Source organism: Gambusia affinis, linkage group LG08, assembly GCF_019740435.1.
Source record: "Gambusia affinis linkage group LG08, SWU_Gaff_1.0, whole genome shotgun sequence".
NCBI classification, from domain to species: Eukaryota; Metazoa; Chordata; class Actinopteri; order Cyprinodontiformes; family Poeciliidae; genus Gambusia; species Gambusia affinis.
This window is the reverse complement of record NC_057875.1, coordinates 11214915-11232011: the sequence shown is the minus strand read 5'-3', so window position 1 is coordinate 11232011 and position 17097 is coordinate 11214915. Positions and strand designations below refer to the sequence as shown.

General features: G+C 37.9%; 1 protein-coding gene across 3 annotated transcripts in view; it reads left to right on the top strand.

The window, feature by feature from the left end:
• The window catches only part of grm3 (glutamate receptor, metabotropic 3), a 45586-nt gene that overhangs the window by 6446 nt on the left and 22043 nt on the right, over nucleotides 1-17097 (top strand). For 2 of the 3 annotated variants that reach the window (XM_044124601.1, XM_044124599.1), the window contains 4 exons: nucleotides 6726-6782; nucleotides 11337-11899; nucleotides 12629-12772; nucleotides 16581-16850. In XM_044124601.1, the coding sequence (XP_043980536.1) occupies nucleotides 11588-11899; nucleotides 12629-12772; nucleotides 16581-16850 (726 nt within the window). In that variant the 5' untranslated portion in view covers nucleotides 6726-6782; nucleotides 11337-11587. Of the gene's footprint in view, nucleotides 1-6681; nucleotides 6783-11336; nucleotides 11900-12628; nucleotides 12773-16580; nucleotides 16851-17097 lie in introns of all 3 variants that reach the window. The other variant, XM_044124600.1, reaches the window with a different exon arrangement.

The following is a 17097-nucleotide window of genomic DNA, read 5'->3' as shown; positions in this document are numbered from 1 at the left end:
AGAAAAATACTTAAAACCTTAATTAGAACCTTTTATTGGGGCTGGACAATTTATACGGTTTTATTTTCAATATGAAGTTGTGTTTAACATGCTATAAGACACTGGTTGAAATAAATACAATGACCGTGGGTTTTAATGTGCAGGGATGCCAAAAGTTATTGGAAGATGAAATAGGCATATCGCATCACATAATCAAAATCATAATCAAAATATTTATCAATATTATCACCATCGCAAGATTTCCTAATATCACCCACTCTTGTTAAGTCATAAAGGAGCGATGAATAATCACACTTCTTTGAAAATTGGGGTGAGTTTTAGTAGTCTCACTCAGATTAAAATACTGTCTAGCCTCTACAGTCAGGCAATCGCTTCAACAGAAGCAATGTACAATGTGAAGAAGAGTAAAAGATCTCAAAAAGTGAGACACTGTCCCCTGAACAGTAAACAGAAACAAAGTTATTGCCATCTCTCAGTTGGGTTAAACAATCAATTTCTAACTTTCTGGAAGATCAGTGAACAAATGCAGAAAACATGGAACAATGGAAAAGCTTCGCAGGACTACCAAGCCTACCAAAAATAACTGCAAAAGTGCAACGATGACTCATCCTGCAGGCCATAAACAAACAACAAAATCTGAAGTACTCTAGGCCTGATTTTAACTAAAGATTCTACTCTCCACCAGAAAATCCTGGCACATGCAGCTGTCAACTAATCCTAAGTGCACATAGGTTGTTGTGCAGCAGCAAAATTAATAAAAGCAGACCCGCATTTCCAATCTGAATGGTTTGTTAAAGGAGCAGCCTAGTCAAAGTCTGGAATTTTTTTTTCCAGTTGAGACACTGTTGCATGATTGCTTTAGGTACCTTACTTCTCTTAAGAAATTAAGTCATCATTTAACTGTTGTCTCCAGCATTTCAAACGCATTTTCTAAAAGTTTTGTACAGCCTTTCCTTACCTTTTTTATATTATTTGATATTTAGAACAAAATTCAAGCCATTTTAAAAAGTCACAAAGGTTTTCAAATGTGAATGTAGTTAAAAAAATCTATGTAAAAGCTTTTTTTTTTTTTTACAAAAAATATTTGTTTTATTTCTTTGCTTCTTGATTACTTCTTAGGATTTCTGCATTGAATCTGCAGCATAGAACCTTTGACATATGATCTGATACCAGCAGTTGTACTTTGTCAGCTTGAAGGCAATTGGTCACGACCTTACTGTCGGGAGTGAAAATGATGCTGTGTTGGCTCCTTGTTTCTTCTAGATTAATTCCCGGCTTCACTTTATTCTGTCTCGGTTCGCCATGTTTTTCCAACAGCACATTTTCTTTTCAATTACAACCCTGATGAAAAAAGATTGCTAAAATCATTCAAATAATTTGCTTAAAAACACAAAACATTTGGAGAGAAATAGCATGCTTTTATTTCTCCTTTAAAGCTGCTGTCAGGTTAATTTTAAGTTGTAGATGTAGTGTTTTATAGAAGCTTACTCTGTAATTAAAGAAAGTCAGGTTTTCCTCAACTGAATTTAACTTTTATGAAAATATATGCTGTTCCAAAACAAAGAAAATGTATTTTGTTCACAAATATTTATTCAGCTAAATGACAGACATATTGATCAAACAAAAATCATTTATCTAGAGAAAGGTATTAAAAAATGACTTATGCTTCAACATTAAGAGTTAACAGTAAATAATGTATGGTTTTGTCTTCATTATTGTGTAAAGTGACTTGCGTAAATGCAAAAATTACCAAATTAATAAAAAGAATAGATTCATAAAATGAATAAATGCTGTAACACATATTATTAAACATATTACATGATTTCTTTTCATCATAACTAAGAAGTGTTTATATAAATGAACAACTATTAATAATTACATTTCCTGACAAATAAAAAGGCTTAGGTTCAATTTAAAACTACACGCCATTGTGTTGTGGCTTAAATATGAGTGTTACAACTAAATAAGAATATGAAAAAGTGAAATCCAGAAATAATGTGGAGTGCAAAATGGAAAATACATTATTTAAATTCTAATAATTACAGAGCAATGACTGCAGTAATTGGTTTTTACACATCAGTACCTAACCTGAATCAACCCAAAACAACCAACATTGTTTCTGTCTAAGAGGCTTTTGTGTCCACACAAGCCGATTATATGCATTTGTGTAACTTTCTCAGATGACTGTGGTCACCATTCTCCGTTTTTCCCTCCTTTGTAAGCGCTCACCCCCTTAAATCAACCTGAGAGATGACAGACCAGCATGTGTGTGAACATAATTTAAGTAGTATGCAGTGAGACCTGTAGCATGGCAAGGTTGACTGATGTGTTGCGATAACTCCCAGGGTCATTACATGACAGTTAGGTTGATAGATTCCATCCACAGAGGGGTAATTCTCCATCTGACAGACTTGCCGTCTTTTACGATGATGAAATGTGGTCCTGATGAATGCCTCCACACATTTCACCCCCACTGGTCTGTTTTTAGGCTGAACAGACGTTTCAATCCAAGTCATGTCAAGTGAGTTGTGGATCATCAAAACTTAGAGAATACACAGTGTGAGGAAAATGAAGATAGAAACTGTTCTCACTCAGAGAATCGTCAAGACAATGCCTCGTTATGCCACTGTGGCTGTACTGTGGTTATTCCTGCAGTAGCAATCATAGACAGGGTCTCAGATCACATTTGTGGTGCAAAAATGTTATGCTGTTTTAATGAAATATATAGTATATTTGTCACAATACTTGTTATTATCACATTTTGTGCCTTTGCTGTGATGCACTGCATTTCAAATTAACTCTGCTAAGTATGTAGCTATTAAATTGTTCAAGAATGTACATAATGCCCTGATTGGTTGAAGGTATTCTTTTTTGGAGCAAATAATAGAGAGGACCTATTGCAAAGAAACAGAAGAGAACTCCTATTTTTATTTGAACATATACCCTTAGCAGAAAATTCCGATCTTACCAAAATTGCAACTCTTGCAGAAACTTTCCAAAGAAACAACAATTTTAGAAAACATTTTGTGGACTCACAAGAAAAAACAAATGGTGAATATGCCTCCTTTTAAATCTGGCATAAAACAAATTTCAAAAAAGAGCATCTAAAAGACCATAACACTACCATAACTTGGTGCTGCATTGCTCTTTCAGATCCTGAACCACTTTCTGCAATAGTATAACTGTGAAATCTGATTTCTAACAGAAAATCCTGAAAAAGAATGTCCAGCCATCATTTCATGACCTTAAGCTCAAACACACTTTTGATTCAAAGCCATAGGTTCACCCCTGGACAGCTCAAACAAATATGACAGTTGGGTAAAAATAGAGTCTCCATCTTCATCACTGAATCATCGAGGCAGCAGAGAATGCAGTGTTGTCCCAAGTTGGCTGCATCATTTGCTGACCTGTTTGCCCGCTAGTCAAATTGCTGTGGGTCCACCAGGGGGCCTGCCTTCACACATTTAAACACCAGTTGCTCAAAGGATTTCATGAGCACAGAAGTCAGAGCAACAATCCTGTAATCATTTAATCCTGTGATGGTGAGCTTTTTGAGGACTGGAAAAATGGTGGAACGCTTGAAGCAGGAGGAAACCTCACACAGCTCCAGAGACTTGTTGAGGATCTGAGTGAAGATGAGGCTGTCAAGCAGAAGAGGGACATACTATCAGGTCCTGGAGCTTTCTTGGTCCTCTGTCATTGAAAGAGCCTATTTATATCTTCCTCAATGATTTTTAGTGTAGGCAGGGCATCAGAGTGGTGGGTGTTTGAGAGTTTTAAGGATTGCAGATAATGTTTCTTTCTAAAATGGGATTATTGGTTTCAAAAACACCTTCGTATCCACAGGGGACCATTTTCAGAATTTTTTTTCATTTACACAGAAATACAGAGAACGGCCCACAACACTGTTTTTACTTACCAAGACATGTAAGTGGCACCAAAGACGGAAAATGGGAAATGCGCATAAAGCACTCACATGAGGTACATGATAATGACAAGAAAACAAGACTGGCAAATAACAAAGTGGGGTATTGGAGAACTTTTTGCAGTAGTTTTGCAGCAGTTGCAGCACAACCACGAATATGTAATCCAACCTTGTTGATGCTATGTATAACGCGTAGGACACATTTGGGGTTAGAGGTCAAGTTTGATGTCAAAACGTCACAAACACGTGAGGGCAAAATGTTCTCTCTGGAAAACGTTTTTTTCTGAATCTGTTTAAAAGCCATTTACATGACAATGCAGGACAAAATGTTTAAGATAAACATGTAGACTGTGTGGGAATGGGCTGTAGGGTAATTGGTTGGAGGTGTGACTGCTGTTTTTTTTTAAACCATATATCACAGTGTGGGTTTATGGCCATCTGTAGCTAGCGAAGTCATTCAAGCTTCTCCAAACTGCTGCTGGGTCGTTAGCTGAGAAGCTGTTTTTTAATCATCAGAAAATTACCCAGTTGATTTGTTCATTTCTACTTTTGAGTGAATATTACAACAGTGTATAGGAGAATCCCTAATTAAGACAGATTTTTTTTCCAAATACTGCAGACATATTAGCTCATCCAAGAGTCAATTTTTTACACAGAACCATAAATGCAGCATGAAGTGAGTTACTCCACACTTGCTTCTTAAAAAAGTAATCAGGATATAAAAGTAAGTTCTTAGAAAGAAACAGATGCACAAAATCTGACTCCCTTCAAAGAGACATAAATCCCATCTCAAACTTGGGCTGAGCATGTATTTCTAACATAACATAACACCAAATGTGTTTATCGATGCATATCTGGACATGCCAGCTCTTCTTCTCACCTTTTGCTGCCTCATGCTTCTTCACATCATATTTTGCTGATTTTGCTGTTGTAAATCTACATTGAAAGTGTTTTAAGTCAAATCAGCTAATTGAACATTAGTGAGAAGGTAAAGGTTGTGGGCGTTTTGAAGTTAATTAATCATTTCTTGTGTTCTAAAGCATTTTGAATGACTTTTTTGGGGTCAAAACTGAAGCAAATCATTCACTCTGGATGCTCCCATGGAGTCTACATTTTGTGTAGTGCTCTAAAATCCTTTAGTGGAGAACACTTCTGGAGCACGAACTGCACATGAGAGCACAGTTTAGCCTCCGTGGCCCTGAAGCACAACACTTCTTGCGGGGGTTGATTATAATTCCATTTTAAAAGCCCTTCTTTATCTGTCCCAGCATGTGGATTGTACACTCTGCGGTGCGAAATTATGACCATGCAAAGCAAAAATGAATGCAATTTAATATTATGAATTTCAGTGGTGTGCGAAACCAAAGAGAGTCGATTTTTATGTTTCTAACATGGCATGGCTTTTAACCTTTGGACGTAATTCTGCTCACGGAGTAGACTGATTAATCAATAGAGGAAAGGCTGAGCTCGGAGTACCTGATTATTGACTTTGATTGGTAAATGAAAAGGGCTCTAATCCAAGTAAGCCAAGTACTAAAACATCCAGGGCATACACACACACACACACAGACCCTCCGCTCTTCACACCCCCCCACACACACCCACACATACCCACACACGCCATACGTCTTTCTTTATCTTCACTAGGATTTTGCATTAACTTTCATTCATTTCAATATCTTAACAGCATTTCTTCTTCTAATGGGAGCTGGGTTTTGGGCCTCACGAGGAGCAGTGGCTCTTCACAACATAGCATTTATTTGCAAAATGGACCTTACAAATTGCTGAAACACACACACAAAGCTACTTGCCAAAGCAAGTTGCTCTTTTTTTCTTACTGGTGTGTGCTGATATGAAAAGGGAAGAAAGGGTGTGCATTGTTTCTTGCTGCCCACTTGCTTTTTTGTAGTTTGTTGTATCCTGTCCTATTTATGGATCATCAGGCTTTTCCCCCTTAAAATGTACTTTGTGAATAATTAATGGTCACAGCCCATTGCACCCTTTAGACTGAGTGAAGTGTAGGACACCATATAATTGTTTAGCGAGGGCTAAGTAAAGGTAGTCCTCTTTTCAGACATTTATCAAGAGGTAATAATGTGCTCATTTAACTTTCCTTGTATTTATCAGACAAAATGACAGAAATAAATATGTAAAGATCTAAAATGTAAGTGTTTCACTTTACGAAAACATTTCCTTTTATATTCAGTCCTTTAACGCACAGTTGCACATACTGTATCTTCCCTTACTGTGAGGTTTACGTTATTGTTGCATCTGTGAGTTCTGTTGGATTCACAGTAGGACAATAAACAAGTATACACACGCACATCCGCGGTGGAAACAGAGCAAATACACAAACACACATGAGTTGTGAGACTATCTCTCCTCTGAGTACCGCGGTCCATCGACCCTGTATAGCTGCTCTCAGCTGGATACATGTCATCCACAGCAGCCTTGCCTGTTAGGGGAGACTGTGGGCTGTGGAGGCTGCAAGGGAGGTGGAAATAAAGAGGATGAGTAAAAAAAAGAAGAAAGGACAGAAGAAAAAGCAAAAAGGGGATTCAGGGAGGAAACAAATGTGAGAACCCGAAGATGAGTGCCGTGCCCTGAATGAAGCTGACTCACTGACTTAGGGAGGTCAGAAGGGAAATGGGGTTTTCTGTCAGATGTTACTCTGCATAATAACTCCCTGGCAGAAGGGTCAGTAGTACATCCAACACTTTCCTTGTTTTTTATTTTATTTTCAGTCATCCTTGCAGATCTGTTGCTAACCCACCATGTGTGTCCTACACATCTCTTTAAGGGGTCTGAGGTGATGCCATGTGCCAGCTGCAATCTTCTTCTAATCTTCTCAAATCTGGTAAGGCAACTAATCACTCACTAGAAGAAGTCTATGCACATTGTTCCAAAACATAGCCCTTCTGTAAAATATAAAAAAGCTTGATTCAAAACCTAGCTGAGGCATTTGACCTGCCACTCACCAGTCAGAAGGATTTATGAAAAAAACTGTCCTATTCTAATCTCTGGTGCATCCCTAATTAAAACTTGCAGGAAAGGGAAAAAGTTAAGATGTTTAAAATTTAATCTAAATTTTATTTCCTGATTTGTAATTTATATTAACTACAATGGTACCCAGACAACTAGGCATGTAAAAATCCATAGTACCACAGAATTTGGACACTCGCTATGAGAGATTGCTGAAAAGGCAACAATAAAATGCAAGCGATTGTCCATTGTTGCTACTTGCTCGTTCAGGAGGAGAGAAAGCTGCAAGTTAATGACACGTTGCAATCTGCAGGCCTAACTTTGGTTGAATACTTTTTAAACCAATTTAAATAATAAACTGAACTTCACTGAACTGCTTGGTAAAAAGGATTAATTAGAATTTATTTTTGTTGAATGTAATTAACTTTTTTTAAGTGAATAGAATGTAGAGGCTACATAGTTTCATAATTTTTAATATATTTGTTAATAATATATTGTAGTGATTCAGACAATCTGTCAAAAAGCAGTAGAGAAGGCTACAAATCAATATTTAAATGTTACAATAGTTTCAGATAGCCTTTGGTGTGTGAACTTAATTCTTTACTGCATTCATAAAACTAAATTACTTATCAAACAAAAAAATTATTTCGAAATTATGCTCCATTCAGAGTAGCTTAGGAAGGAGAAAGTGTGATTGGAAAATTATCCTGGCATCTGATCAATCAATGTTAAAGTGACAGAAGAGTAATTTTTATAGATTTACTGGCTTAATAAAGACAAGAAGTATTTGCAGTTGAATAAAGAGGTTCACACACAAAAGCTGCTGTGATTTATTTTGAGCAGTACTATAGAGAGCAGTGGAATATTTTTTGGTCTCTGAAATGGATTTCTGTTGATTTGATTTCATACAATGTTGTTTCTCTCAATCCACTTACTTTTGTACCTTCAATAAGGTAATACTGAAGCAAACATTCAATTTCCTTGAGAACCTTAGTGGCAATGATAAAAAATAATGTTACATATTGTTTGACAATCTTTTTAGGCCATTACTTGTAGAAGATGCAATTTGGAATAATAATCATGCTGTCAGTAAGGCATTAGAGGAAACAGTTAATACAGATCCACCTTCACAAACAATCATGGATAACAAATTTTTTTTATAAGTAAATATTTTCTCAAACCCTTGACTGCTCGTTTTGACTTATTCTTCTCTCATAATACATTTGGCCTCCCATGTTTAATTGTACCTATTGTGAAACAAAAAGGCCATTCCAGCCAAAAGCCATTTCTTACTAGTTTTGTACTCTTGAGTGTGTTAGTAGAGTTTGCTAATGTTAATTAATTAACAAAATAATGGTTGCTTGAGTTTTAAAAGTCATCTAATCAATATAATTAAAATAATTATCACTCTCAAAATGATCCCAAAATGACCCCAAATTGTCTACTAGAAACATTATACTTTTCTCGAAAGAAGTATAATGTTCTTGTTTAATAAAATCCCAGTAATCATCTTGTAAAACGCTTTCTGTTATGTATCTTAATGTAGACAGATCATTCATATTTAGATAAAAAAAACTCTGAAGGTCTTGTCAAAACTGTAAAAGCTGCTATCTTCAGAAATTGTGATATTTGCATCTTTTTTTTTTCTTTTTTTGCTGGTATTTAAGTTAGACATTTCTTCCTCATAGTGAAATGTAATAGCGAAAGCCACATCATCTGACTCATGTCCAAAATTTGGTCATTCCAGCATATTGTTTAAAAGTTTCTTTATCATTTTTATCTTTAAGATTAACTTTGCTATGTACAGACAAAATGTATCTGCATAAATGCATTAGTCTGTTGCACTATGTTCTACTATAGACTTCTTCATAGTGGTACATTTTCCAATGTTTTGTCAAAATCTTTAGTGCCAGGTAAATGACCTAAATGCAGGACTGTTGGAAGTCAGGTACATCATCCCTTGAACTAAATTTTACAGGAAAAGATCTAAAGTATTCAGGGACTCAGGGGAATAATTACAACTGGCTACAAGGGGGTTGATTGGAAGCAGAAACCCACCCTGTGTTTGAATTGTAGTGATCCTCTGCTCCCATTTGTGGCACCATGTGCAGATTTCCGCTCCTCACTTTGAATCAAGGATTTACATGACTGTGTAAAAAGAAATAGTGAACCATTTACAGGGGAAATATATTCTAGTCATATAATGGATGAATGTTCCCTTGCAATAATGTTTTAGTGTTGGAAAATTTGTGTTTTATAAATAAAGATTTTAGATTAACGGATTAAACTTGAGGTGGGAAATGATGGGCAGCAAAGCTGTTGAAACTCAGCCTTAATTGAGTCATAAGCTGTGCTCAGCAGCATCAGATTTTGTTGGCCGTATTGTTGTCAGATAGCATCTTTCATGATAAAATCCATTCAGTCCTCACACTCTAATTATGCAGGGGAGAGTGGGAGTAATAAATATTACACACACATACACAGAGAGATACATGCACACATGAACTGTAAAACATAAAACTTCATGGACAAGGAGAGAAATTTTCAGAGGGAGATCAGATTAGCGAAGCTTCTCTGATCTGTGGCATGAGAATACTGGGCTCATGTATCAACCAGCCATCTAAGCTGGCGTATCCTGTCACAACCAGAGGCACACACACAACTAAAATGTGCAATCACATACACACATGTACTCTATACCAAAAGTTTTTGTGAGTGATGCAATAGGGCAGGGGGTAGGGAGAACCTCTAAGCAATTTGATATCCCTACACTAGTGGTTCCCAACCTCCGGGCCACAGACCGGTTAGTACCGGGCCGCACAAGAAGTGATTAAATATTTCCGTTTCATGTATTATTTGAGTCTGGATGATCTTTTATTTTGAAAATCCTTTAACCGGATTCTCTTGGTTATGTCTTGCATGCCAACACTGAGCCCACAAGCAGGAAAATAAGTTAGAAATGGATCAGATGTCTGGAAAGTTTATTTGCGAAGGGGAAAAGGCCCAGAGAAAAGACAGGAGAATGGATTTATCCCCGTAGGTGATTCCCACATACCAAGCCCGCTCTGCATGACCTGCGGTCTCTCATCACTCCGACATGCGGTCTCTCACCACTCCCAGATGGGACTGACTCGTTGCAGAGAAACAAGCTCAGGCCTCCTATTAGTCGTTATCTTGAGTTAAAATTTTCACAAAAGTAAAATGTTTGTTTTTGTGGCACATCTGTATCTTATCTTGAAGGGATATGTATACGTTACCATAGCGACCAGAGTCAGAGAGCGTTAGGGCAGTGGTCGAGACAAGATGAGAGGAGTAGAGTTTGTGAGTTTTAGGTCTGGTTCACACAGCATGTTTTAAGGATTGTCGGCCGATTTTCCATTCATCTGTGACCACACACGACTCGAGCCGATAAAAGTACAACAGGTTTGATCGATTCGTGTGTCCAGTCACAAGGCAGGAGCAACACACCACGCACAAACCGATTCCACTCACGAACATCCCGATTCCAGAAGAAACTCCAGTAAAACCCCCAACATACTATACGTGAATACCATACCATGTAGAATAATCAAACACAGATGACGATGTAGAAGCAGCAGTGATAGTTTGTGGACTCATTTTAAGCGATAAACGACGTAACAAAAAGAAAAGGCGTTCGATAAAAGATGGCGGGAGCAGCCGCTCTATTTGCTGCACTATGATTTGGAGGTGAGTTGTGTTTTTTCGTAGTTAACATTTTTAACTGAATAAACATAACTACATAATAAACACATATAAAAATGACCTTTACATATAGTAATAAACATTTTCACATATCACTTCCGATGTCCACCTCAGTTGCCATGTCAACTGTTTGGGATTCCTCTCCATTCTTACGTCACCGCGCTTTCTGATTGGCTACCTGTCACACTCAACAGGCTGAGTTCTCTCTCCCAGTCAGGGAAAACCCCACAGGCTGAGAAAGTCGGGCCAAGACCATGTTTGGGCATATTTAACACACCACCCAGTAACACGCCACACACTGCAGGACGTTGTAAGATTTTCGTAAAGGGAAAATTGGGGCAAAAAAAACAAAACACACACAACAAAAAAAAACAACAACAACAACAAAAAAAGGCTTTAGCGGGTACACCAACATGCAGAAGGATTGTCTGATGGTTCCTCCTCCTGACACCCATGGCCCCCCGGAACGCAGCAACATTGCCAAGTCTTGACCGGTCCGCGGTAATAAAAAGGTCGGGGACCACTGCCCTACATGGCTTATTTTTTTGCTGTGAAGCACGAATGTCTTTGAGCCCTTAACAATGTCCTCAAACCCCACCACAGGTCTGATGCTTCATTGTACTAATAGCAATTTATTATGAAGTCTATATATTAAAAGGGATTTATTTTTTTACCTCCTTTCCCTGCTCTCCCTTTTACTTTCAAGGAGACTTGATGCCCAGATGGTTTGCCCCTTCATGTGTGGTCCAGTTCAACACTTCCTGACCATTCCATGGGCCACAAGATGACGCCAACATCCACGGCCGCAGCTTGACTCAAACCCTCTGCGTTTTCTGCTCCTCCTTTATTGCCCTTCACCCCTAACATCAATCTCTGCCCTCTTGCTCTCCTCCGCTTCAACCTCTGCTTCTGCTCTCACCTCACATTTTGACAATCCAAGTCCTCCCTGAACCCAACATGGTGTCCCACCTTCCCTCCTTAGTTTTTGTCATGATGTGTCAAGGCGCCCTGCTGGCAGACCCACCTCTGTCCCGCCGTGAGATCCGCATTGAGGGCGACCTGGTGCTTGGCGGCCTGTTTCCAGTGCATGAGAAAGGGGCTGGGATGGAAGAGTGTGGGCGTGTGAATGAAGACAGAGGGATCCAGAGGCTGGAAGCCATGCTGTTCGCCATAGACAGAATCAACATGGACAGCACTGTGCTGCCGGGTGTCTCCCTTGGGGTGCACATTCTTGACACCTGCTCAAGAGATACGTATGCGCTAGAGCAGGTGGGTGAGCGCAATTGCTTTTCAAAAAAATCAGTATATGTGTAAATTTTGGATGTTTCTGGGTATGGTTTGAACACACCTTCTGCCTCTTTGCAGATAAATAATTAGCACACATCCTATGGAGTTTTCAGTTGCGTCAGTTGACATCTGCAGCTGAAAATAAAAGAAAAACAAGGTCTGCAAAACAGAGCAACAAATCCAATTTGAACTGAGAAAAACAGGTTTAATTAAAACTACATATTCAAGTGTTCTATGACTCGCTTATTTGAAATTTCATCAGAAATGGGCCAAAGATCTTGTCTCTGAAGATAAACGTTAATGCTCGAAAGAGGCAGACTGAAACTATTTTCCATTAGGAAAATTAACCAAATTAAAAAGAAAGATTACTGCACTTTGCCTCCAGGAATTGTTATCTTTTAATAAAAAGACCAAATATTATCTTGTCACATTCTTATGCATCTATTAAACAAGTTTCAGGATACATCACATTGTGCTGGTCCACAAAATCCCAATAAAATATATTGAAGTCTGTGGTTGTAATATGATAAAATGTGAAAAAGTTCAAGAGGTTGTTCTGCCAATATTAGTAACCAAACATTTACTAATATTGTTCTGTTACTGTTATTCTCGAAGGATTTCATTTGAAACATGGAGCTCATTGAAACCCCTGAACATATATGAAAAATTGTTTGTTCAAAGAGATGGAAACCCATTTTGAATGATTTCCAGGCTCTGGAGTTTGTGAGAGCCTCCCTCACCAAGGTGGATGACACAGAGTTCATCTGTCCTGATGGGTCTTACGCTCTGCAGGACGACAGCCCTCTTGCCATCGCAGGGGTCATCGGAGGATCCTATAGCAGTGTTTCCATACAGGTAAAACTAACATTTACTAATATTCACAACATATTCAACACTTCGCCCCACATTGCATCTTTGTGAGCACCTTCCTGATTTCTTTTGCGTACCACCTTAAGGGTTTGGAAGCTGTCATATTCCGGCTCCCATGGTCTGATTGTGTGTTAGTTAGCGTGCACATGCATATTTCTTTGAATCAAGTTCAGTCAGCATGTTCGTCTGTGTTTCCCTAACTCCTGTTGCTCTTGTCACAGAGCTGGGTGATTTACATAGTTTAGCATAAAACCTTTTTCTCTTTTACTCCTCTGTGACTGAACAAAAGCCTCCTCCTATCAGTTCTGAAATCCCTAATCTGAGCAACTGTCTTTCAGTCTCCTCTCCCTTTTCTTTTTCTATCCCTCTCTCTCTCCTGTTTTATGCATTTGTCTTTTCATGTACTTCAAATCTTTGCTTTGTTCTGTTTTCATTGTGGGTTGTCTTTATGTGCATCCACAGGCATTCCCCTTGGCTATTAGGGAAAAGATTAGTGTATGGTGACCTCAGGCCCCTTCTCCTCCATCCTGGGACAGTCATTGTCAACATTTTCATTCTGCCTCTTGTTTTTCCTTAACCATTATTATACCTTGTTTCCTTTCACCTTATTTTTGTTGCCCATTTTTTTTACTTTTGCCATTTTTAACGTCTGTTTTTAAGTGTGAGTGTGATTCACAGGACCTTAACGCTGCCCTACTTTCTGATCTCCGTCCTTTAAAGATTAGCTAGCTACGCCTCTCTACTTGGCTAATGTGTGTCTCTTGCTTCTTAATGAAGTCATATGGAATTATTTTATGTTGAACCATGCAATTCAATGCCTGGAAGGTATTTACCTTCATTTATGTGTGTGGATGCATCTTAGTTTGTGTGCTTGTGTTTGTGTGCCTGTGCTGGAGCCTGAGCCACATCCAGGTATTACTCATTTTATATTTCCCTAAATATATTTATACACAGTCACATCATACATATTTTTACTCGCAGAAATAATTATGCTTCCTTAGCCTAAATTTACCCAATTTTTAGCATAAAGACATAATTCTTTTAATTTCAAGTTTAGAACGAGAGTTGACAATGCTACATCTTCTGAAATCATGATTAAGTGTACCTATGTGTTTTGATGCTTTATCCCTCCACTTCTCTGTTTTTCCTCTTTCCATTTTTCTCACATACAACCTATTTCCACATTATTACTATCTTCCCTCCCTGCTTGCTCACAAGAATAAAGCAAAGTGAACTCGCCATGTCCCCTCAGATAAACCGTGTTGGTAGACGTTGTAGCTGTCTGGTGGCACTTGACAGAGCAGAGCAGAGTGTGACCTTTAGTGACAATTAAGTCAACACTGTTTGTTGCTGTTAAACTCATAAAACCTTCCTAGATGGCTAAAAGCAGACATCAGTGTGACTGTGGCAGTGTGTCTAAGACTGTTTGCGTGGATTTCAACCTGTGTGCCGTCTACTGAGCTGTGTTATTAGTCTAATAGGATTTTGACATGTTGTCAAAACAGCTCATCAACTGCACCATGAATGAGATACAGAAAAACCTTGAGCAATGCACTCTGGAAGGATTAAACTGAATAAAGCATAACATTTCTGTGTAGTATGTTGATTTGTGCATGTAGGTTTATGATGTATATTTATGAGTCTGTCAGCATGAGCGTGCGTAGCAGCTGTGTTTGCATTGTTTGCGTTTGATCATGTGCTGGGATTTATGGAGAGAGCATGACTAGATTCCAATCATCATGAAAGGCAAATGTTAAGGACACCATAAACCTTTTAATGATCTCTGTGTCTGTTTTATGGATGCTGTACAGCATGGGTGCCAGTATCCTGCAACTTTTAGATGCATCTCTTTTCTAGTTAAATGAATTAATTCCCTCATCAGCATGCCATTCAGCTCTGCAGAGGCCTGGTGATGAACTATCGATTTGATTCAGGTGTGTTTGAGAAGGGACGCATCTAAAAGTTGCACGATGGAAGCTCTCAAGGACTAGAGTTAGGCATCCCTGCTATACAGTTATGTTTAAGTTTCTGCATTTGACAGGTGTTCTGTGAAAGGTATAAAATTTTATTTAATTTTGAAATTGCAAACAATATTCAGTGGGTAACCCAAGTAACAACATAAAAAAGAGAAAATAACAGACAGAATACAGCAAAAACATGAAGCAAAATGCACAAAAATATAGTTCCAACTTCAGTTATTTAATTTACCAGGAGAGAATTAGGATTAAATGTACTCTTATTCTCACCTCTTGGCCACAGGACATCAGTTATACTATTGATTAAAGATTAATTTTGATTAATTCCAAAAGGTGAATAACACAGAAGTAACAACTAAGTGACAGAAACATTTACTGAATATCTGTCATTGTCCTCTTCTTAAAGGAAATCCAGACCTTCTACTTGAAGTCTGGATTTCCACAGTTTTGACTCCACATGTAGAAATCAAAAACATTTTGAGTAATGCACACAAGAAGAGTTTTGAAGCTGGAAACACCTCTTCAATTACGATTCTGCTCCTCTACCAAAAACATGCTTTGAATATTTCACAGCAATTGATTATTTCAGGCTCTGGGCAAAAGTTGTGCTGTTTAGAAGTTCACTAAATCAGCAAATTTCAATATTACAATATTTACCGCAATGGTTGTTTATGCTTAAAGCTGCTGTCACACTATTACCTATCTTGCCATGTATGCTGGCATATTTAAAAACCGTATTAGTATGTATAAAAACATGAGAAAATGAAGGGGATTTTATAGAACAGCAAGTCCTGTTACCTCTTTGAAGTGTGTATTTCTTTTGAAATTTTCTCGTCATTGGCGTGTTATCATATGGGCGAAACGGCTCATGACTCAGGGCAGCACAACTTGGTGGAAGAGACAAGAAGGGGAAAAAAAGACTTATCCATCAAGAGGGATATTTATTATTTTATCAAATAATTATTTTTCATTTTGCGTTTTATTTAGTCTACTACAGATCTGGTAAAAAAAAAAAAAATTGTTATTCTTACTAGATCATTATGTTAGATGATATTTTAGGCCATCTGAGAACAAAATTTCAGTACTTCATGCATGTTCCCAAAATATTAGATAAATTATTCTGAAATTAGGTCAAGCCATCACTTTTACGTGCTGTTTCAAATGTTCTGCATGGTGTGATGAGTAAATCTTCATCAGCAGAGACAGAATCTTCATTATGGAGTGCGAGATTAATATAAGTAATGTTGTTAGTAGGCCATTGGTGCAGTATTGGAGCAGACGTTGTCTATTTGCTAAAGTGATGGTACATATGCTGAATGTGTGCCAAAGGTGGTTGTGCGAATTCAATGCTTCTCAGCTCAGTTTTTTGTAAATACATCACAGTAGATTTATGTAAATGCCCTATGAACTTCATGAGAAACCTAAGTGTTCATAATTTATCTCCTATTTTAAAATACATCATACCTTTTTTTAAATGATTTGATTTTAGTGTGATGTATTGGCCCTCAGTGGGAAACATTTCACTGCTTTACAAGAGCGCATAAAAACGTAAAATTCAATAACTATTTCTTTAGGTTAACAAAACAAAACTGACTCAAAAGAAACTGGCGCCTTGTTGACACCTCACCAAAACATCTTTGATGTAAATGAATTTTATAAGAAAACTGTTTCCCTCATGGGTTTGCATGACCATTTGTTGAAGAAAAAATCATGGACACAGAGAATGTCAAAATGAGTGATTAATTTGGTAAATTTTTATAGTGCGATAGAAAAGGTTTCCTGTGATTTATGCCTTATTCTACTGTCTATCCTTGCAGGTTGCCAATCTTCTCAGGCTCTTTCAGATCCCTCAGATAAGCTATGCTTCAACGAGTGCCAAGCTCAGCGATAAGACCCGCTATGATTACTTTGCCCGCACTGTACCGCCTGACTTCTACCAGGCCAAAGCCATGGCAGAGATCCTCCGGTTCTTTAACTGGACATACGTGTCCACTGTGGCATCAGAGGGAGATTACGGTGAAACTGGTATAGAGGCCTTCGAACAGGAAGCGCGAATGAGGAACATCTGCATTGCCACTTCAGAGAAGGTAATGAAAGAAACAAAAATAGCTTAGAATCCAAATCTTAAATTGTCACTGCAGTAAAATGACTCACTAAGGTGCTAGATTTATAAGTTTCTCATATTTTTCCTTTATGGCTTATCTCCTGTTCTTCTGAATTGGGGTTAAAATTACTGTGTTATCAGTGCTGAGGCAGAAAATAAAAGCTTATCTCTAAGAATTCTTTCTGAGTGCTTTCACAGTCCCATTTTTTATGTCATTTACTACAGAGGTG